This window comes from Scylla paramamosain, chromosome 2 (assembly GCF_035594125.1).
Source record: "Scylla paramamosain isolate STU-SP2022 chromosome 2, ASM3559412v1, whole genome shotgun sequence".
Lineage (NCBI taxonomy): Eukaryota > Metazoa > Arthropoda > Malacostraca > Decapoda > Portunidae > Scylla > Scylla paramamosain.
In genome coordinates this window covers 12556240-12580000 of record NC_087152.1, presented here as the reverse complement: position 1 = coordinate 12580000, position 23761 = coordinate 12556240, and the positions used below count along the sequence as shown (strand labels likewise).

Here is a 23761-nt window from a genome sequence, read left to right as displayed (position 1 = left end):
GTGTGTATGTGTGTTAAACAAGAGTGATATCTGATGACGGCACAGAATGTTCATTACTTAGAGAGCAATGACCGTGCAAGTCAAGTGGCAACACCTCTGCGTCAACAAGGAGGCTTGAGGGCTTTTTCAGAATCACCCACTGCCAGACATACTCATGATGGATGTGATGAAGAGCCTGGTAGTGAGTTGGGGTTTCACTGAGCAGCCATTATCTAACTTAATGATTGGTGAAATTTATTATGAAAGGGAGTGACGCAGCTGGCACACACATTGAGCACCCACAGAGTGCTGTGAAGGGTAAGACACGTTCCTGCAAATGATTCTGAATTTTGCTAACATTGTACTTTTATTTTTTATTTGGTTACATTATCGTATTCAGAAGACTTTTAGGTTGAAGTGATTACTAAATGAGAATATTACGACTTTAAAAATGTAAAATAACGAGTGACATACAGACAACATCTGTTTCATTGACAAGGTGTGATTGACACAAGACTTTACTGTTTATAAATATGTAATGAAAAATGTCACGCAGGTGACAATTATTGCGGAAGTGACGCAACATTTGTTTCCCATACAGCCAAAGACCTGATTCATGTAAACTTCCATGTAATTCTTCCCTCACATTTTTATAACGTTTGTAATGTTGGCATCTGGTGAATTGAAAGAGTACAACAAATGAGTAGGTTAGAAAATGTCATGGAAGAATGTGGTTGGTTTGTACTATGCATACAATCAAATCTGCTTCTTACATAGCAAAATATATTATTCTTCAGCTGAACAGCTGAATAAAAGTGTTCCATGTGGTGTCCCTCCTGTGCCTGTTTGGAGGCACCATCTACTTCATGTCTTTGGAATGACGCTAACACTGAAAAAAAAAAAAAAAAAAGCAATGAGTGATCAGGTGTTAATTCTTTGAAATGCACGCAAATAGATATTTAAGTATTGATATTATATAGGACTACTTTATTTTAGCATTTATATGTGGCCAGACAGTCAAAATATTTATGAGACTTAAACGAGGAGTGAATGACGAGTTTTAAGCCTCCAGGAAATAAGAACATAAGAACACAAGAAAACGTGGGAAGCTGCAAGAAGCCATCTGACTTACAAATTGCAGGCAGTCCCTGTATTTTTATTTATTTATTGTTTATTAATTCATTTATTTGTATTCATTTTATTTACCTATTCATTTAATTGTTTTCAAGTTTATTTATTTATTTTTATTTATTTATTTATTTATTATTTTATTTTTATTTTATTTATTTATTTTTTTATTAATTTAGCTACTTCTTTATTATTTTATTTATTTATTTATTTATTTATTTTTGTAAGATGGGACTTACGAGAAGAGCAGTGACCGTCTACTACAACACCAACATAACAGACAGGAAATCTGAAATGAAGTCACAGAGAGAAGAACAGAAGCCGTAGGAGGGTGGTTTGGAAATTCATGCTAAATTTGTCTAATCTCCTTTCCAAAGTTCTATGTTTACTAGGCACTAACAACTTAATTACTGAGTTTATTCAATTTATGTCACTATGTTTGAAAACTACTCTCTTCTTATCTCTTTATAAATATGACCTTATCAATCTTGAACCTGTTATTTCTTTTCCTGATTACTAAATCTGAAATTTTTGTCATATTCATTATTCCTTTTAAAAAGCTTTATCAGATCCCTTATTAATTTACGCCTCTTTCAGGAATGTACATTCAGAAGCTGAATTCTCTGACCCAACTTTCGACCGTGGCATAGGAAGGAAGTGTCGTGTTCAGCGTATCCTCATTACTATCAGATCAATTCATGTCTTTCAAGTGAGGATACCTGATAATTCATCATTACTCATGTTTCTCCTCCATTTTCACACCTGTCAAATGCGCCAACTTTCAGAACCTGTTTGGAGGAAACCAAGAGTGTCAGGATCAAGAAACATCGCTAGCTCAATAATGGTACGAGTATTTGGCACGTTACAAAGAGTAAATTTAATCTGCCTATTTCACTGCTTTCTTACTGAATCTCAAAACTTGTCAGTCATTCCTTGTTACCCGAAATTATCGGATCATAAATATAACATGATTAAAGAAAGAGGTTCAGTGTACACTTAAGTTCTTTTTTTTTTCTATTCTGATGAACCATAAGCAGAATTATTTTGTTCTTACCTAAGTGACAGAGCTTTCGTGTCTATAGAAAACTGATGATGTGTGCAAGATTTATTTATTTATTCATTTCTTTCTTTCTTTCTTTATTTTTTTTTTTTTTTGAGAGTATGAGGAAAGCGTAGGAAAAGATGTATCAAGATACATTTATACAAGATATATATATATATATATATATATATATATATATATATATATATATATATATATATATATATATATATATATATATATATATATATATATATATATATATATATATATATATATATATATATATATATATATATATATATATATATATATATATTTTTTTTTTTTTTTTTTTTTTTTTTTTTTTTTACCAAGATACATTTGTATACTCACCTCACTTTCTTAGGTTTAGAATCATTCCACGGTTGAACTTTGTCTGTCCCAAAAATTACATATATGGTGCCGAATATCAAGTTGAAGACAGCAGATATGACAAAGACTGTATTCCACGCTGACACTGTTTGCTGAGGGAGGAAAAAGGAAAGTTGTTAGATCTTTTTTTTTTTCTTTTTTTAAGGACACTATAACTCGATGTTGGATAACGAAGGCATTCTCGTGTCTAGTAGTAAATGGAGACAACTTACATGTGTACATACTCTGACTGAGAAGAACTCACTCACACCATCACCAGCTCTCACTCACGCCCTGCTATCTACATAGAAACTTTTCACTCCTTCCAGCAACCTGCCTCCAACTACGTATACTTTCAGAACATCTCATAGTCCTTTCCTGTCAGTCTCATCATACACTTTCTCAAAGTTCATGAATGCCAAAAAGACTTTCTTCCCTTTCCTTTAAAAAAAATTTTCGAACAACTATCTGACTGCAAAAATCTGGTCTACACAACCTCTCCCTTTTCTAAAATCTCCCCTTTCCTCTTGGATGGCATTTTCTTATCCTCTTTATAAACACCCTACCATACATCTACTTATACAATACATATAAGGATTCTTATGATTCTGTGAAGTGAACATGTAAGGAAAAATGAAAAGGAATTTAGGATTGCGTTGTGACCTGATCTGAAGCAGTATCGCTAATGAAGACTTACGTTGCCGCTGGTGATGGCACCAGTGACAGCTGGTGCCACGAAGCCCGTTGCAGAGCCCAGGGTGTTGGTGAGACCTTTGAGGGTGCCAGCTAAGTTTGGGGCAATATCTTGCTCTGATAGAGGGGAACCACTACCAATTGGTCCTATAAGACCAACTGCCAGGCACATGACAACCATGGCTACGGTGGGATCACAGTTTACCCACATCATCCCTATCAAGCAGGCCGCCGACGAATACAAGGCTGGGAGAGAAGACAAATGCATGTGAAATCTCAGTGAAGTTTTTTAACACATAAATCCTGCAAAATCTATTCCAATACGAAAAATTTATTGTCTTCAAAGCATGTTACATTTAGATAATTGTTAAAAAAAAAAATCATAATTTCTATAAATGACCGAAATCTCACCTAGAGACGTTGACAGTTTCCTCACAGTTTTCACCGACAGAACATTTCTTTTTTGAAGTATATCAACAAACATGCCCCAGGAGACGGCTGCAAGGCACTGCACGATGTACGGCAAAGCCGAACTTAAGCCATTCTGGAAGAAAAAATTAGGCAACAAAGTTATTATTATTATTATTATTATTATTATTATTATTATTATTATTATTATTATCATTATTATTATTATCATCATCATCATTATTACTTTAATTATCATTATACTATTATTATCAGTAGTTGTTTTTGTTGTTGTTGTTGTTGTTGTCGTTGTTATTGTTGTTGTTGTTGTTGTTGTTGTTGTTGTTGTTGTTGTTGTTGTTGTTGTTGTTGTTGTTGTTGTCGTTGTTGTTCAAAACAGCGAAAAAGTAAGTGCATATTTATATCTCAAATCATTTAGATTCTCCCTCACCGTGCTCATATCAAAATGCAGAATTTTATTGAAATATGTTGGTAGTTCTGTTAATAGAGTATAGAAGCTGAAGTTGTAGCAAAAACTGGATGCCATTATGGCCCAAAATGGTTGTGATGTTGCTATGTGTCTCCAAGGAATGGCCACCACCTGTAATAAGAGATAAGAACATTTGCTTTATAATATAACAGCAGCAGATGTAATTTGTTTGTGTCAAGTAAAAAATGTATAGTTATTACAAAACATACAAAATCAATAAAATCAATCCCTCAGTGCGGATAAGATAAAAACATGCACCACCTTCTCTCTCTTGACGTAACGACGATGCTCAAGGATATACTGCAACTCAGCATCAGAAATCCTGGGATGGTGTTCAGGAAGGTCGTGTATCAGAAGGAACCAAGGGATTGCCCAAATCACACCCAAACCTCCAAACACGTAGAAAACTGACGGCCACCCACCCAGGAAGGTTGTGCTGCACAGCCACCCACCCACAGACATCGCCACCACCGTGCCAATTTGCATACCTGGGACATTAAGCATAAGATAATTGTCTGGTTTTCTGGAAAATAGTTTATTTATAATTTTGCATTATAATTACTAAAGAGCTATATATAGTGATTATGAGAACTTCTAAGAAAACCAACCATTCATTTTATTTTATTTTATTTATTTATTTATTTATTCATTTACTTGTTTCTTTATTTTATTTATTTGTTCTTACATAGTTTGATTACTCTGTCCCACATCGTCAATAACATCTATGCTCTAACAGATGTCGATTAACCTATCTTTTTATTCAGCTTTCATAGAAGTGAAGCAAATCTGAATGCAAAATAGTCGATAACACTCACTTGAAAAAAAAAAAACAGTATTTTAAAAATTTCATTTGTCAAAAGTTACTTGCTGTCGGCTGGCTTCGGGACGAGTGGTCTGCTCGTGCTCTTTTGCCGCAAAATCAGACAGTCTCAGTTATTTACATTAATGCATCATAAATACGTCTAGCTTTCTCTGTCCGAACTTTCATCCTTGCTTGCGTCACATCAACGTCAAGCGACTCTAACCTGATCCTTGTAGACTCCAATACTTCGCTTTGTCTTTAGGAGGAATCCATGCTGACATCATGAAATGCATTGCAGGAAAAGTCACTCCCTGTTGGCAGAAAAAAAAAAAAAATCTACAACATTCCATTGCTCTGTGAAGAAATCATGAACATACGTGTACATTCAAAGAAATACTGAACAGACAGTACAGTGGAAGCTCCATCATCCGACCTCAGCAGTACCCAAGGGAGTATGTTACATGGAAAACTTCAAAGAGCGATAGCAAACCACCAGAATCTTGTGTTTGGTATCACCACTGACTGTATCACATGTGGAAGCTATATCTTCAATACTAATAGCAAACAACAGTTCGAAATAATGATGAATTTGGAACAGCAAGGTGTGGATAGGCTTACTACATGGCCTGTCACAATTAAACAAAAACTGCAACCATGGAAAGCGTGCTCAACTTACTGAACATGATCTCTTGGGAGTCCAGTAAGTAGAATTGAGCTAATTTTGGTGTTTTTACAAAGCGGTCAGTACATAGCTATATAGGAGTGTGTGTACGTAGGGAGGTTCGATGATAGACCTTCCTCTGTATTTCAAAAAACATTTTTAGTATATTTCTCAATGTAATATTTCACTAAGAATAGCCAATAACAGCACGTGTAAGCAAACCTGAGTCAGTCCTTCCAGCACTCTGAGAACAATAAACAGAACAGGGGACGTGTAAATGCACAAAGGCGACAGGAGTGTCAGGACAGAGGGAAGCAAAATTCCTAGGCCCACCGTGAGTCTGGGCCCAAAGTACTCCGCCACTCGACCCCCGGGGAAGTTTGACACCGTGTACCCGTAGAAGAATGCACCCAGAAGGATGGTCTGAGTTTGTCCGTCCCACTCATAATCTCCTCCCTGAAAATATATGAATGAATGCACTGTAAATGTTTATTCTCGAGGAGCTTGGAGCGATATGTGTGTGTATGTGTATGTGTGTGTGTGTGTGTGTGTGTGTGTGTGTGTGTGTGTGTGTGTGTGTGTGTGTGTGTGTGTGCGTGTAACGGGAGTAACTATGACTTCTGTACATAAGAACATAAGAACATAAGAAATAAGGGAAGCTGCAAGAAGCGACTAGGCTTACACGTGGCAGTCCCTGTATGAAATATACCTACCTATTTCCACCTGTCATCCCCATCCATAAACCAGTTCAATCTTCTCTAAAAGCTCCCTAATGTCTTAGCACTAGCAACTTGATTACTGAGTCCGTTCCACTCATCTACCACTCTATTTGAGAACCAATTTCTTCCTATCTCTTTCTTAAACTTAAATTTTTCAAGCTTGAACTCCATATTTCTTGTTCTATCCTGGCTGCTGATCCTAAGAATTTTGCTTACATCCCCCTTGTTATAACGACAACAACAACAACAACAACAACAACAAAAACAACAACGACAGCAACAACAAACAAACAAACAAACAAACAAAAAGAGCGGCAAATACTCGGGAAGGAGAATAATTTCACACTCACCGCTTCAGTGTCCTTGATGGCGTCGTCCGGGACAGGACACGTGTCGTTGTCACTTATGTCGATTGTCACATTCCTCTTCACGATGGCCACGATGGTTATGGACAGACACACCCGGACCATGTAGGCCACCGTTAGTCCCAAAAAACTAAGCAGCACAAGAGTTTTTCGTGCATCCCACCAAGGCATCCCTGTTTTAAAAAAATATATAGTTGATTTTTCCATGGATTAAGTCTTTAGTGCCAGCCAGTCACTAACTTTTCTGACAGAACACGGCGTCAAATACAAATGTAGTCATGAGAAAAAAAAAAAAAAAGAAAAAAAAAGTAAGTCCTGTGTCAATCACGTTCTTCTATGCAAATATCACTTACGAGTAGATCATTATTTTTAGGGAGATGATGTCCTGTATCCTGTATTCTAGAGTCGAAAATCTTAAATATTAAAAAAAAAAAACTCCGGCTCTTTCTTTCTAAATATATATGTGTAGAGCAGAAATAAGTGCAATTATGATACTTGTAATGGCTCTTGCTCAAACAGAAAGTCCAGTTCGCAAGGTCGGGACGAAACAGCCTCGCTTTTATCCCTGTCAAGAATTTAAAGAGAGAGGGAGTTCCTATTCAACCTCAAGTGAGAATCCAGATTTGCCCAGTAACGATCCTCAACAAATAAAAAAAAATAAACAAATAAATAAATAAATAATAAATAAATAATAAATAAATAAATAGATAAATAAATAAATAATAAATGTAAATAAATTAACAAATAAAAGGCATCAAAAGTATAGTCACAGTACAGGTAAAAGACCCATATGTAATAAAGTTATGGTAAGAACGCGTAAGCATTCTGTAAGAAAGACCATGCCCCGTCTGTTTGTAAAAAAAATTGTTTCCGTACGTTATAGCATATTATATATATATACGAGTATATATATATATATATATATATATATATATATATATATATATATATATATATATATATATATATATATATATATATATATATATATATATATATATATATATATATATATATATATATATATATATATATATATATATATGACGGTCTTCAGCCTCTCTCTCACCGCCGCAATGTTGCATATCTAGCTGTCTTCTACCGCTTTTTTCATGCTAACTGCTCTTCTGATCTTGCTAACTGCATGCCTCCCCTCCTTCCGCGGCCTCGCTGCACAAGACTTTCTTCTTTCTTTCACCCCTATTCTGTCCACCTCTCTAACGCAAGAGTTAACCAGTATTCTCAATCATTCATCCCTTTCTCTGGTAAACTCTGGAACTCCCTGCCTGCTTCTGTATTTCCACCTTCCTATGACTTGAATTCCTTCAAGAGGGAGGGTTCAAGACACTTATCCACCAATTTTTGACCACTGCCTTGACCCTTTTACGGGACTGGCATTTCAGTGGGCATTTTTTTTTATTGATTTTTGTTGCCCTTGGCCAGTGTCCTTCTTACATAAAAAAAAAAATTCATATATATATATATATATATATATATATATATATATATATATATATATATATATATATATATATATATATATATATATATATATATATATATATATATATATATATATATATATATATATATATATATATATATATATATATATATATATATATATATATATATATATATATATATATATATATATATATATATATATATATATATATATATATATATATATATATATATATATATATATATATATATATATATATATATATATATATATATATATATATATATATATATATATATATATATATATATATATATATATATATATATATATATATATATATATATATATATATATATATATATATATATATATATATATATATATATATATGTACAGCGGAATAAAATGCTTTCGTCTTTGCTTGGAAGTGAACACCCAATTTTCCATATTCATCACCCTCTCCTCCATTTCGTATTGTTGCTGGATTTTGTCACTATTGCGTAATTGTAAGTTGTGACTGTCATAAGCGAAAGAATGAGACGTGAAAACATGCTATGTTAGCCATTGCTATTGTCATCATAATGGGCTCAGGTGACATCCTAAAAACCGCTAGCTTTTCCTGTTGTGAGGTTTATTGCTATTTTCCAAGGTGAAAGATTAGCTGGTATACATATGCCCTAGGAATTAAATGTACTTGATTCTTTCTCAGTTATTCTGCAATAGAATTCTTCAGAATGAACGCCTGGTACATGGAAAATATTTCACTAGGAGGTTTTCCAGTGTGTAACATACACGTAAGACGTTCAGTAAAACACATGTTGAGAATTTCATGGAGAAAAAGCGCGTACTTGGATGATTTCATAGTAGTTTTGTAGACTTTTCTAATTGACGTTTTTTTTTTTTCAGTTATAAAGTAGATTTTTTTTCGTGACTCAGATGGCAAATCGCAGTCTACATAGGGATCGTGTCACAAATCTGCGCTAAAGTATTCTTTTTGTTTTTTTACTCTGATTTCTTCAAGGTAATAACAATTTTAATGAGTGCTACTTTCCTCATACCCTTTGATATGGAAGGACATCTGCTCAGTAACCGCGGAATTTTATGCACAAAAGAAATGGAGTTAAGTGACGTACCAGTATTACTTGTGTTGTTTGGTTTGTGGGATGGTGATAGGGCGGAGGTTTGCATGGCACTCTTCTCCATGTCTGCTCCGAGCACAATTCCCGTCGTCATTTTTACAAGACTGTTTTCCCGACAAGCTGTAAATGAAGAATGGGCAATGAATGATAGTCTTTATGTATTAAACTGTTTTTAGACATAAAAGCTTCTTCATAATATAAGGCTATCGTATATAACTGTACGTACTGTACGTTAATGAGCGAGGTTGCCATCAGCTGTTAGTGTAATGAGGAAAGTGAACGTTACACGGAAAAGGCAGTTTCAAGATATAGACGTTGTTTTTAAACTAACCTTCAGAACAGAAGCTTCTTGTAGGTCTTCCTTCACTAGTTTTCTTATTTTTTTTTTTTCCTTTAATTTCTGTTGTAGTTCAGATTTTACAAAGAACTTCTTAGTTTCACTCTGATTCCAAGCAATGTGCTCGACTACCCCGCGCCATGTGACGTCTGGCGTGCACGAGGAGGGTGCTTCACGATGTTTACGGCAATGCGAGGAAGTGGCACAAAACACTCACCAACAGAGGGAAACTTACCTATAAAAATTAGTTGTTTTAATTCATGGTATATCAATGATTGTTACTTGCTAGATCACTTCCTCTCTCCCCCAGTGCACTTGTTGGTTCTGTTCATGGACGTGCAATATGTTAATCCAATCTTTTTTTTATTTTTTTTTTATTCTCAGAAAGGAGAAATTCAAAAGGGCAGCCACAAAATACGTTATTGGTCTTGAATTAAGATATTAGTACTGGGAGGGAGGTGACAGGTGAGCAGCTGAGAGGCACCACAAGCACTAATCGTGGAAGGGCGAGACTGCCCGACGCTCTCTACGTCCCCACCTATCACCTTCCACCAGCTGAAAATAATGTCCTCTCCTCTACGTCAAAAGAGAAAATGAGGTGCTTTGTGTGGCATTATTCAGGTATCTGGTAAGTACATTATATAAACTGAGGCGTAGTAATCATTGGTTTCAACGAGATATGATAAAAGATTCTACCTCATCATTTACCGAAGGGAACATGTGTCTTTTCATCCGTATTATGTACTTATTTCATAATTTAACATTGTCTTTGATAAATCGAGAGAGAGAGAGAGAGAGAGAGAGAGAGAGAGAGAGAGAGAGAGAGAGAGAGAGAGAGAGAGAGAGAGAGAGAGAGAGAGAGAGTATACATTACCTTGAAACAACTTCCAGTAGCAAAATGTCAAAATAAGGATCAACTCACATTTCAAACCAACGACCTCCAAAAGCTATGATAATATAGAGTTATCTCTCTTTGACCTTGACGTATACTTAACCTCAAAAAGAATTGTCATGATTAATTGCTCTCTAATCAGATTATCAGCTGATTGCAGGTATGATTCTTACATGTACGTTTTTATGATATAATGCATTACTTGGACCATAAAGAAAATACTAAACCCCAGAGTTTGTATATAATGCAAATGAAGAAAATAAGCATGGATGTAAATATTTAGTAATGCTAGAATGTTAAGGGATAGTTTCCATCACCACACAATTTCTTTGTGCCTGGTACGTACACAAACAACACTTGGAGAGATGTAAAGTAACCTGTATTATTGGAATCTGTGTGGGGATTGAGGTTTTTCTTTATTATAGTCATTGCAGCACTGAACTTTACCACTTCCGAAGTTAACATAGACGAAGCAGAAAAAGAAAAAAAAGATAAAAATACGACAAACTTTGTGAACTGTTCCATGTGTTTAAGGTTTTCCTCTATAGGGTGTAACACGAGTTTGTGCGGATATTGCGAGAGGTGAAACTACAGGTTAAACTGAGTTAAAAAATGTTCTATGCACATATGCATTTTGAGTCGTTTAGTCGTGGTCTGAAATTCAAGTGTCGCCAGGCAACAGATACAGTGGCCGGGCCGGGCGGGTAACCATGGTGGAGAAACATCATGTCCACACACCCGACATTATTGTAAGTTATGGCATACAATCTGAACATATTCATTGTCACTATCTCGGAGGGAAACTGCGTGTGACTGACTAGCAATCAGTAGATTTGCTGCTAGCTTCGCTCCTTCCCATTCCCTGCCCGGTTAGACAATGTATGGTGCCTATTATTTTATTTTTTCGTTTAATACATTCATACTATCATTCTGTAATGTTTATCGGTAAATCACCTGTATGTTGCTATCACTGTAAGCCTCCAAAACTTATAAAAATCATGACTGAATAATTCACAGTTTCACCAACGGACATCTAGGTCTACGCATTCGTCTAGGAAACCAATGCATAGAGGCCAGAAACAGGGCAAATAGGGTATTAGGATTAATTTTTAGGTGTGTTAAAAGTAGAAGACCCGAAGTAATATTAAAGTTATATTTAGCGCTGGTCAGACCTCAACTAGACTACGCTGTGCAGTTTTGGTTCCCACATTACAGGAAGGATATAGATCTATTAGAATCAGTAAAAAGGAGAATGACTAAAAGGATACAGGGGATGAGGAGTATTCCTTATGAGGCGAGATTGAAGCTGTTAAATTTGCATTTTTAGAGAGACGTAGGTTAAGAGGGGACCTGACAGAAGTCTTGAAGTGGTATAAGGATTATAACAAGGGGGAGGTAAGCAAAATTCTTAGGATCAGTAACTAGGACAGAACAAGAAATAACGGGTTCAAGCTTGAAAAATTTAGGTTTAAGAAAGAGAAAGAAATTGGTTCTCAAATAGAGTGGTAGATGAATGGAATGGACTCAGTAATCATGTTGTTAGTGGTAAGACATTAGGGAGCTTTATGAGAAGATTAGACGGATTTATGGAACGGGACGATAGGTGGAAATAGGTAGGTATATTTCATACAGGGACTGCCACGTGTAGGCCTGGTGGCTTTTTGCAGCTTCCCTTATTTCTTATGTTCTTATGTTCTTATGTTCATCTCGTCATGGATACCCGCCCAGCCCAGCCATTGTGTATGTTGCCTGGCCACGGTTGAATTTCACACCACGGCTAAACAACGCCTTAAAATGCAAATGTGCATAGAACATTTTCTACTTATATTAACCTGTACTTTCACTTTCAGCAATATCCGCAAAAACTCGTCTTATATCCAATATGAAAAACAAAGAGAGAGAGAGAGAGAGAGAGAGAGAGAGAGAGAGAGAGAGAGAGATGGATGGAGGGAGGGAGGGAGAGAGAGCGTATTATTATATCATGTAACCCTAATAAGAAAAATACATTGTTATTATCATTGTCATCATTATTATTTATATTATTATTTTGATAACAGCAATAATAATAATAATAATAATAATAATAATAATAATAATAATAATAATAATAATAATAATAATAATGATAATGATAATAATAATAATAATAATAATAATAATAATAATAATAATAATAATAATGATATTATTATTATTATTATTATTATTATTATTATTATTATTATTATTATTATTATTATTATTATCATTATTGTTATCATCATTATAATAATAATAATAATAATTATTATTATTATTATTATTATTATTATTATTATTATTATTATTATTGTTGTTATTATTATTATTATTAATATTATTATTATTGTTGTTGTTCTTGTTGTTGTTGTTGTTGTTATTGTTGTAATCATTATTATGATAATAAGGACAGTAATGGTGATGATAATAATAATAATAATAATAATAATAATAATAATAATAATAATAATAATAATAATGAATATCAAGACCAGGGTTGGAATATAAATATCTAATGCGACGTACTAGGATCTACATGTCCCATTATCGGGCTTGAAAATGAGTAAAATCCTTCAAAAAATAAATAAATAAATAAAAAAAAAAAATATATATATATATATATATATATATATATATATATATATATATATATATATATATATATATATATATATATATATATATATATATATATATATATATATATATATATATATATATATATATATATATATATTATAGCAGCATGAGCAGCAGCAGCAATGAAAATTACATGGCTACTAATAATAATTATAATAATAATTATATTATTTTTATTATTATTATATTAGTATATTATTATATTATTCTATAATTATAATGAAATAAAGTCCACGGAATTATTATGCTACGTTTCAATAATCCTTTCCTGTCTTTTCTTCCCCCTGGTCCAAGTGTATATGGACTGGGTTTCTCTGTAGTAACTAGATAAGAACCTTGAGTCCCTCTGCCGATATCTTAATGAATTTTCTCTTATGTATTTCTACAAATATCACGCTCTCCGAATGACAGTAGACATAATAGAGGAAGAGGCAATAGGCACCTGCCGAAACGACATTTACCCCCAGTGAGGTCTAAAGCACTGCATCAGGGGATGCTGTGAACTTATCATTAAACCCAGCTGTGACCTCACTGAACGTTTCTCTTTGCATCTCACAACACAAGGGGGCAGTCACAGCCTGCCCTCTAAAGACAACTCTCTTCCTTCACACAAAACTACAAACACCTAATTATACACACACCCTTCACTCAAAATTCAAAATTATTATGGCGACTTCTACACCAGCCTCGGAGTCCCCATCTTGGGAGGGGACCACAAATGTCCCCCCAGGTCGGACTGCTCTTCTGATATCGACCCTAATTGTCTTGACACCCCCCTCAACTTTTTCTTCATTAACTTCTGCAACATTCGCGGCCTTAGATCTAATTTTCAATTTACAGAACACTACCTCTCCTGCTGTTACCCTCTCTTCTCCGTTGGGCTCCTCCGATCACAATCTCATATCTGTATCTTGTCCTATCACTCCAATCCCTCCTCAGGATCCTCTTAAGCGGAGGTGCCTTTGGCGTTTTATCTCTGCTAGTTGAGGGGATCTGAGGAGGTATTTTGCTGATTTTCCTTGGAATGACTACTGCTTCCGTGACAGAGACCTGTCTTTGTGTGCTGAGCGCATAACAGAGGTGATAGTGTCTGGCATTGAGGCATACATTCCTCACTCTTATTCTCGACCTAAACCTTCCAAACCTTGGTTTTAACACAGCCTGTTCTCGTGCTATACATGATAAAGAGGTGGCCCACAAAAGGTACTTGAACCTTCCATCACCGGAATCTCATGCACTTTATATTTCTGCCCGGAACCATACTAAGTCTGTTCTCCAATTAGCCAAAAACTCTTTTATTAATAGAAAGTATCAAAATCTTTCAAGATCTAACTCCCCTCTTGACTTCTGGCACCTAGCCAAAAACATCTCCAATAACTTTGCTTCTTCTTTCCCTCCTTTATTTCAGCCACATGGCACCACTGCCATCACATCTATCTCTAAAGCTGAACTCTTCGCTCAAACCTATGCTAAAAACTCTACCTTGGACGAATCAGGGCTTGTTCCTTCCTCTCCTTCACCCTCCAGCTACTATTAAAATTCTTCGCAATGATGTTTTCCATGCCCTCACTGGCCTAAACCCTCGGAAGGCTTATGGACCTGATGGGGTCCCTCCTATTGTTCTCCGAAACTGTGCCTCCGTGCTTGCCTATATAGTCAAACTCTTTCAACTCTGTCTGTCAACATCTACCTTTTCTTCTTGCTGGAAATTTGCCTACATTCACCCTGTTCCTAAGAAGGGTGACCATTCTAATCTCTCAAACTACCGTCCATTTGCTTTAATTTCTTGCCTATCCAATCCTCAACAGGAAGATTCTTAAACATCTATCACTTCACAACCTTCTATCTGATCGCCAGTATGGGTTCCGTCAAGGCCGCTCTGCTGGTGATTTGGCTTTCTTTACTGAGTCTTGGTCATCCTCTTTTAGAGATTTTGGTGAAACTTTTACTGTTGCCTTGGACGTATCAAAAGCTCTTGATAGAGTCTGGCACAAAATTTTGATTTCCAAACTACTCTCCTACGGCTTCTATCCTTCTCTCTGTAACTTCATCTCAAGTTTCCTTTCTGACTGTTCTATTGCTGCCGTGGTAGACAGTCACTGTTCTTCTCCTAAATCTATTAACAGTGTTGTTCCTCAGGGTTCTGTCCTGTCACCTACTCTCTTCCTATTATTCATCAATGATCTTCTAAACCAAACTTCTTGTCCTATCTACTCCTGCACTTTTCCACGTCTTTTCATAGACGTCCAACCCTTCAGGAAGTAAACATTTCACGCAGGGAAGCCACAGAACGCCTGCCCTCTAATCTTTCTAAAATTTCTGATTGGGGCAGAGCAAACGTGATATTGTTTAATACCTCAAAAACTCAATTCCTCTATCTATCAACTCGACACAACCTTCCGGACAACTACCCTCTCTTCTTCAATGACATTCAACTGTCACCCTCTTCTACACTGAACATTCTCGGACTGTCCTCTTCTTATAATTTAAACTTTAAACTTCACATCTCATTTCTAGCTAAAACAGCTTCTATGACGTTCTGAGACGTCTCCACCGGTTTTTCTCCCTCTCTTCCCCCCAGGTGCTAACTGTGTACAAGGGCCTTATCCGTCCATGTACGGACTATGCTTCACATGTCTTGGGGGCTTCCACTCATACCACTCTTTTAGACAGGGTGGAATCAAAAGCATTTCGTCTCATCAACTCCTCTCCTCTGACTGTCTTCAGCCTCTTTCTCATCGCCGCGATGTTGCATCTCTAGCCATCTTCTACCTCTGTTTTCATGCTAACTGCTCTTCTGATCTTGTTAACTGCATGCCTCTTCTCCTCCCGCGGCCTCGCTGCACAGGACTTTCTTCTTTCTCTCACCCCTATTCTGTCTACCTTTCTGATGCAAGAGTTAACCAGTATTCTCAATCCCTTTCTCTGGTAAACTCTGGAACTCCCTGCCTGCTTCTGTATTTCCACCTTCATATGACTTGAACTCCTTCAAGAGGGAGGTTTCAAGACACTTATCTTTCATTTTTTTTACTACCGCTTTGGACACTATTCAGGGACAGGTATCTCAGTGGCCTTTTTTTTTTTTTTTTTTATTAAATTCTTGTTGTCCTTTCCCGGTGTCCCTCCTAAATAAAAAAAAAATAAGTAAATAAAAAAATAAGACACTTCCTTACATTTTTTATTTATTTTTTTTTTATTTGTGCCAAGATCTTTTCTTTTTTTTCATCCGTGTATATAAGAACACCTGTTGGCTGTTTAAATAAAACAAAAACAATAAGAAGTTCCAGTCGGAGTGTTGATGCACTTTTATAGAAGCACTATGACAAGCGGGTGCAGGGACCGGGGGTACTAAGGCCCCATAATTGATACTTAAACCTAACCAAAAGTAAGGGTCTGTACTTTATAACTCTGTCAGGAGTGCAATCTGTGAGACACCTCTCATGATTAATAGTTTACCCCACCTTCAGATTGATTTCTTGCCATTTCTACGACACTCTAAAGATGAAGATGTAGATTTGTTTATATTAGTTAATATCAGTGACACATTTTTCCTTCATGAACAGATTTTCACTTCTACTCCAACAGTAACTGACCACCATGCGACTATTCCACCTTCCCTGGTGTCGCTCCTTCATAACTTTTATATCGTATTGAAGCCTTCATCCTTGTTCATCCTTACATCACTGATATGTTTATGAAGTTTGTAAAGTTGGCTGTTCAGGGAACGAATCCACTATAGGCAATAGAAATTCTTAGTAGGCATTTCTTGGTTTGTAATTCTTTATTTGTTTAATAGGATTTTTCACAACGGATACGAAAGAATTTCATGATTTTTTTTTTTTTTTTTATTATCATTCATGAAGTTTAAAAAAAATAGTTCTATCAACTGTTGTTCGATTTGTGCTTTGTCAAGCATGCTTTCTTTTGTTATCGTTATAATAATAATAATAATAATAATTATTATTATTATTATTATTATTATTATTATTATTATTATTATTACTATTATTATTATTATTATTATTATTATTATTATTATTATTATTATTATTATTATTATCATTATTATTATTATTTTCTCGACAGGTGCTTGGGTGTGTTGTGCACTTACTTGAAACCACCTTCATTACATCCAGTTTCATAAGAAAATGAGAATGGTGATTTTTTTTTTTTTTTTTTTTTGTCCCTATTTACCAATGGTCGTTTATCGGATTTTTTTTTTTTTTTTTTTTTTTTTTACATTTCAATATGCTCTCTGTTCCCCAATGTCCAATGCTTATTCTTTTATTTGAGGGTCGGGGTCCAAGTTGCATCCTGGTCCACGGCAGTTTCTTAGTGAGAAGGGCAGCACTCTTGTGACCTTGACACGGGTATGGTCTTAGCTATTTAGTTTGGGGAGTTATTTAATAACTTTTATTCTCTTAACTTTACTTTTCTCCTTGTTCCCAAGTTAATCAAAAATGCCAACACCTGAAATATTTGTTGGCCAAATTCACAAGCGTATGAATATATTCAGGAATATAACCCTCAGATTACATAAGTAAAGCAAGTGAAATCCTACTTATAGGAGAGAATAACACGTGTCAAAATATATTTCAGATAGAGAAGCTGTCAAAAAATCTTAAAAAAAAAAAAAAAGTAGAATAGTATGTTTTGTGTGATATTGAATTATCATTGGCAATGAACTCTCCATGGAAAATTCTATGGTGTGTGACGTAAGGTGGCGTGAGCGTGTTCACACCTTTTTACCTACCTACATACATACATACATACATACTTAGTCATGTTGTTACGTAAGAAAATAATTATACACCTAATTACTACAATGTAACATCATTATTGGATACCACTGCAGGAGAATCTACACAATACGTGAATAAATACATAGTAGAAATGGCAGGAAACAGCAAGCCGCGGCAGCATTAAAAATAAATAAATAAATAAATAATAATAATAAATGTTGGTCTGGTAGGATTGTTTGAGATCAAACATTACTAATCTTGCAGTATTTAGCGTTCTTGGTGTTTTCTTTAATCCAGTCCACGTACGCTGATAATCTAGTGAATAGACCTATTCTTTTATTTTCACACATGTTGATGACATGGTTGTTGGAAGTTAAGCCATATAAGGTAAAACGCTGATTATCAAAACTGACCATCAACAAGCTACCGGTTGTTCCACACACATCTACATTCGTACCTCCCGCACAAATGTACTTAGAGTCACCGTCCGAAGGTTTGGTGGCATTAGTTTCTGCAAAACACCACAGAAGGTCAAGACTTTCTACGAATTTTCTCCTCTTTCCCTCGTATTTCCACTGAAATGCATAAATATTCTTAACTTTGGGTAACACTGCGTTCTGTGCTGGAAGGCAAGCTGGGGAGCGATTATTCAGATCGAGTTCCCTTTCAAGTTTGAACAACATCAATTCGTTCTTTGTGAAATTGCCAGTGAACTCATAATTTGGGTGGATGATGATGTCAGTGACGTTGGATTCGATTATCCCCCGTTTCATATGGTAAAAGCTTGCCCTGAATAACTTGATGGTGTCCTCGCGGGAATCCAAAGCACAAGTGGCGGAGGTGAGCACATACCAGTTGTTGATGAGCGCACCCATGCATTCCTTGCTCTTGTCCTCGAGGTACATGTGCACCATCCACGGATACACGTACCGCAGTATTTGATACGTCCCACACTTACAGCCCGTGGAGTCATAGTAGAGTTTGCAGTTCCGATGTATTTGGGCCCGCGTACTCACCACCTACAAGCACAGACATACATGCAAATACAAAGATACAGCTGAGTCTGGCTTGATTGTGGTTTATTTATTTTATTTTGCTTTATTTTTAAACACACACACACACACACACACACACACACACACACACACGCACAGAGAGAGAGAGAGAGAGAGAGAGAGAGAGAGAGAGAGAGTAATATGCAGGTACAAGTTAGAAAACACGTGTCTGTGAAGGTGCAGGACACACACACAAGACCAAGCCTCTTAATTATGTATGTATACATAGTACAACTTCCCAAATATGATTACTGACATTTAAATGTAAAGCAGAGAAAAGAAAAGCTCGTCCATAGGTAAAAGATTAAAAAAATAATAATAAATAAATAAATAAAAAGTCAAAACAATATGAGTCAGTTTAAAATTAGTTTACTGTAGCTGAATAAATACTACATGATCCACACATACAGCTTCGCACACCTTACCTGAAAAAGCAGCAGCAAGAGCGAAAGAAAGGAGACCCCCTGCATGACGAGCCCAGATTGTGTGGTGACTGGGGCGGTAAAAGTTAATAAACCGACGCACTTGACTTCTTACAGTTCAATGAAAATCTACTGTGTGGGCTGCCTGGAGATCAAGTAACACACACACACACACACACACACACACTATACAATTCGATTTCTTTTTTTTTTTTTTTTTTTACTTAAAACAGAGAGAAAAATAAAAATCACCAATTCGTTTGTCCAGTCACTGATCAGGTAGATTGCCAAGTGCTGTCTTCCGCTGCTAGTCTTAGCAGCGTGTCACAAGTTACTAAGTATATGAGTGCATTATACATACTTCAATACTCTCTCTCCCTCTCTTTCTGATCATTTATTTTTATTCACCGGTGGTAATTTTATTTCATGAATACCGATGCTTCAGTGGAACAACATGGGAACTTTTTTTTTTTTTTTTTACTAGCCAGCAATGTTTAGGTTTTACTTTTTTGAGGGAAGGGGAGGTGGAGGATTTTTGTAGCTATGTTAACTCATTCTTGTTTTCCTTCCTGTTTATAACCGTAAGTTAAATATTAAGGTAACCAGTCACCATCACACCTATTGCAAAAGAAATGTCAACAGCAGGCGCGTTCATTGTTCCCAAGGGACGAGATGAAAATTCAGTGAACATTTGTTCATGTCGTATTTGATTTCCTTCTTTCTCTCTTTCTTTCCTATTTATCTATTTATTATCATTATTATTATTATTATTATTATTATTATTATTATTATTATTATTATTATTGGCAGTGTAAACCTTTGTTTCTTCACTCATACCTTTGCTAAAAACTACCTTGGGCGATTTCAGGGTTTGTTCCTCCCTCTCCTCCACCCTCTGACTATTTCATGCCACCTATTAAAATTCTTTGCAATGATGCTTTCCATGCCCCCACTGGCCTAAACCCTTGGAAGGCTTATGGACCTAATGGGGTCCCTCCTATTCTTCTCCAAAACTGTGCCTTCGTGCTAGCACTTTGCCTAGTCAAACTCTTTCAACATCTACCTGGAAGTTTGCTTGCTGGAAGTTTGGCTACATTCAACCTGTTCCTAAAAAAGGTGGCCATCCCTCAAACTACTGTCCTATTGCTTTAATTTCCTGCTTATCTAAAATTTTTTAATCTACCATCAACAGGAAGATTCTTAAACATCTATCACTTCACAACCTTCTATCTGATCGCCAGAATGGGTTCCATCAAGGCCGCTCTACAGGTGGTCTTCTGGCTTTCCTTACTGAGTCTTGGTCATCCTCTTTTAGAGATTTTGGTGAAACTTTTGCTGTTGCCTTGGACATATCAAAAGCTTTCGATAGAGTCTGGCATTTCCAAACTACCCTCCTACGGCTTCCATCCTCTCTCTGTTCCTTTCTGACCATTCTATTGCTGCTGTGGTAGACAGTCACTGTTCTTCTAAATCTATTAACAGTGGTGTTCCTCAGGGTTCTGTCCTGTCACCCACTCTCTTCTTATTATTCATCAATGGCCTTCTAAACCAAACTTCTTGTCCTATCCACTCCTACACTTTTCCACGTATTATCATAGACGTCCAACCCTTCAGGAAGTAAACAGTTCACACAGGGAAGCCACAGAATGCCTGACTTCTGATCTCTAAAATTTCTGATTGGTGCTGAGCAAACTTGGTGTTGTTTAATGCCTCAAAAACTCAATTCCTCCATCTATCAACTCAGCACAACCTTCCAGACAACTATCCCCTCTTCAGTGATACTGAACTGTCCCCCTCTTCTACACTGAACATCATCTGTCTGTCCTTTTCTTATAATCTAAACTGGAAACTTCACATCTCATCTCTAGCTAAAACAGCTTCTATGAAGTTAGGTGTTCTGAGACGTCTCCGCCAGTTTTTCTCATCCCCCCAGCTGCTAACTCTGTACAAGGGCCTTATCCGTCCATGTATGGAGTATGCTTCACATGTCTTGGGGGTTCCACTCATACTGCTCTTCTAGACAGGGTGGAATCAAAAGCTTTTCGTCTCATCAACTCCTCTCCTCTAACTGTCTTCAGCCTCTCTCATTGCTGCAATGTTGTATCTCTAGCTATATTCTACTGCTATTTTCATGCTATCTGCTCTTCTGATCTTGCTAACTGCATGTCTCTCCTCCTCCTGTGGCCTCACTGCACAAGACTTTCTTCTTTCTCTCACCCCTATTTTGTCTACCTCTCTAACCAGTATTCTTAATCATTCATCCCTTTCTCTGGTAAACTCTGGAACTCCCTGCCTGCTTCTGTATTTCCACCTTCCTATGACCTGAATTCCTTAAGAGGGAGGTTTCAAGGCATTTATCCTTCAATTTTTTACTACTGCTTTGGACTCTATTCGGGGACTGGCATCTCAGTGGGCTTTTTTTTTTTTTTTTGTTGGCCTTGGCCAGTGTCCCTGCATAAAAAAAAAAAAAAAAAGTGGTTTGATTTCACATACTGGATATTGTCAGTGTAAACTTAGAATAACTTTGTCCAGACACACACACACACACTGCTCACCAGCTCAGTGGCAATATTCTCACTTATCATTTGACAGGATAAGATTTGCCCTTTATGAAGAGGATTAAGTGTACTGTATGTCAAAGATCTCAGGTTCACCCATGGATCAGTATATTTATATTACTAAATGTGTTGATCTATCTTCCCTTTACAAACCAATGAGGTCAGATTTGAAGATAGAGAATAACAACACTTGGCACGAAATATTTTATAATCTCAACTGAAAATTTCATTTCTATATAGACTAATTAGTAAAAAAAATTTAATTGAAGGAACAGAGCAGGGCTGACATGCCAGTTAGGTTCCACGGTATGCCCTCTTTGCATTAAAACTTACATTTTATATGAGCAATACTGGTTGAGCAGGTGTTATTTTCTTCCAGAGATTTGCTGCATAAGGGTGCCTTGTGAGCTCTTAACTTTGTCCAGAAGGCTTTAATTAGCAATCACACATTCCCCAAATTATCAAGATCATAGGGGAATCATACACACACACACACACACACATGCTTCAGACAAAAACAACATGTGTAACAAATCTGATGAGCTTCTATTCAAGAGTGACTGATATAACACAGGAGAGGGATGGATGGGTAGACTGTATTTAGATCTAAAAAAAAGTTTTTGACAAAGTTCCCCACAACAGGTTACTATGGAAGCTAGAATATGTAGGAGGATTAAATGAAAACATAATAAACTGGATGGAAAGTTACTTAAAGGGAAGAGAAATGAGAATGGTAGTTAAAGATGTAAAATTGAAATGGAGAAAAGTAGATAGTGGAGTACCACAAGGATCAGTGTTGGCACCAATACTTTTCCAGATCTACTTAAATGAAATGCCTGAAGGAGTAAAGTTACATTAGTTTGTTTGCAGATGATGCAAAATATAAGACACATAAGAAATAACAAAGACTGTGAAATTCTACAAGAGGATTTTAACAAAATCTGGGACTGAAGTAAGAAATGGGAGATGGGATTTAATGTGAAAATGTCATGTAATGGAAATGGGAAAAATAAGATCAAAATGAACATATAAAATGGGAAATGAAGAAATAATAAAAGTACAAGAAGAGAAAGATCTGGGAGTGATAATACAGGGTAGTCAACACTCAGAGAAGAATGCAGAAAAGATATTCAGAGATACATATAAAATGATGGGAAATATTGGAACAGCATTCCACTGCTTGGATAAAGATATGATGAGAAAGATAATTACCACTATGATTAGACCAAAGCTGGAATATGCTGAATTAATGTCGTGCTTTGGAATATGCTGAATTAATGTCGTCTCCCCACAGGAAGAAATATGTCAAAAAACTAGAAAGGATACAAAGATTAGCTATGAAGATGGTTCCAGAACTGGAAGAATTAACATATGAAGACAAGTTAAAGGAAGTGAATCTGCCAACATTAGAACAAAGAAGAGAAAGGGGAGACAATACTAATTTATAAATTGTGGAATAAAGGGGAAGAAATTGATGAGAAAATAATGCTAAGAGAAGTAGAAGAGAAGTAGAAAATACCAAATACACATGAGGCCACAGCAAAAAAAAAAGAAAAGGAAGATGCTTAAATAACATAAAGACTTTCCCACAGAGAAATATAGAAGTTTGCAACAAGCTCAGTGAAGATGTAGTATTGGCAATGAGTGTGCACAACTGTAAGGAAAAACTGGACAAGTATAGACATGGAGATGGGACCACATAAACGTAACTCAGGCCCTGTAAATTACAATTAGGTAAAACTAGGTAAATACACAACCACACACTTCCCCAGTAATTTTAATTTATGGATAAATAAACACAACACAC

The 23761-nt window shown here is 35.9% G+C and overlaps 1 protein-coding gene across 5 annotated transcripts; it reads right to left on the bottom strand.

Annotated features, from left to right (window-relative positions):
• Nucleotides 1-327: 327 nt before the first annotated feature.
• LOC135110255 (sialin-like) lies at nt 328-10227 on the bottom strand. Of its 5 annotated transcripts, XM_064022388.1 has the most exons (12): nt 9622-10227; nt 9285-9410; nt 6666-6853; nt 5819-6052; nt 5159-5246; nt 4395-4621; nt 4095-4244; nt 3647-3779; nt 3240-3481; nt 2525-2655; nt 1347-1396; nt 328-868 (listed from the first exon to the last, which is right to left on the bottom strand). In XM_064022388.1, the coding sequence occupies exons 2-12, from the start codon at nt 9382-9384 to the stop codon at nt 630-632; spliced, it is 1782 nt and encodes a 593-aa protein (XP_063878458.1). In that variant the 5' UTR covers nt 9385-9410; nt 9622-10227; the 3' UTR covers nt 328-629. The 5 variants fall into 5 exon arrangements, with proteins under 5 accessions (XP_063878458.1, XP_063878464.1, XP_063878473.1 ...); XM_064022394.1 differs by lacking the exon at nt 5819-6052; XM_064022403.1 differs by lacking the exon at nt 1347-1396 and having other exon boundaries at nt 9622-10226.
• Between the last annotated feature and the right edge of the window lie 13534 nt (nt 10228-23761).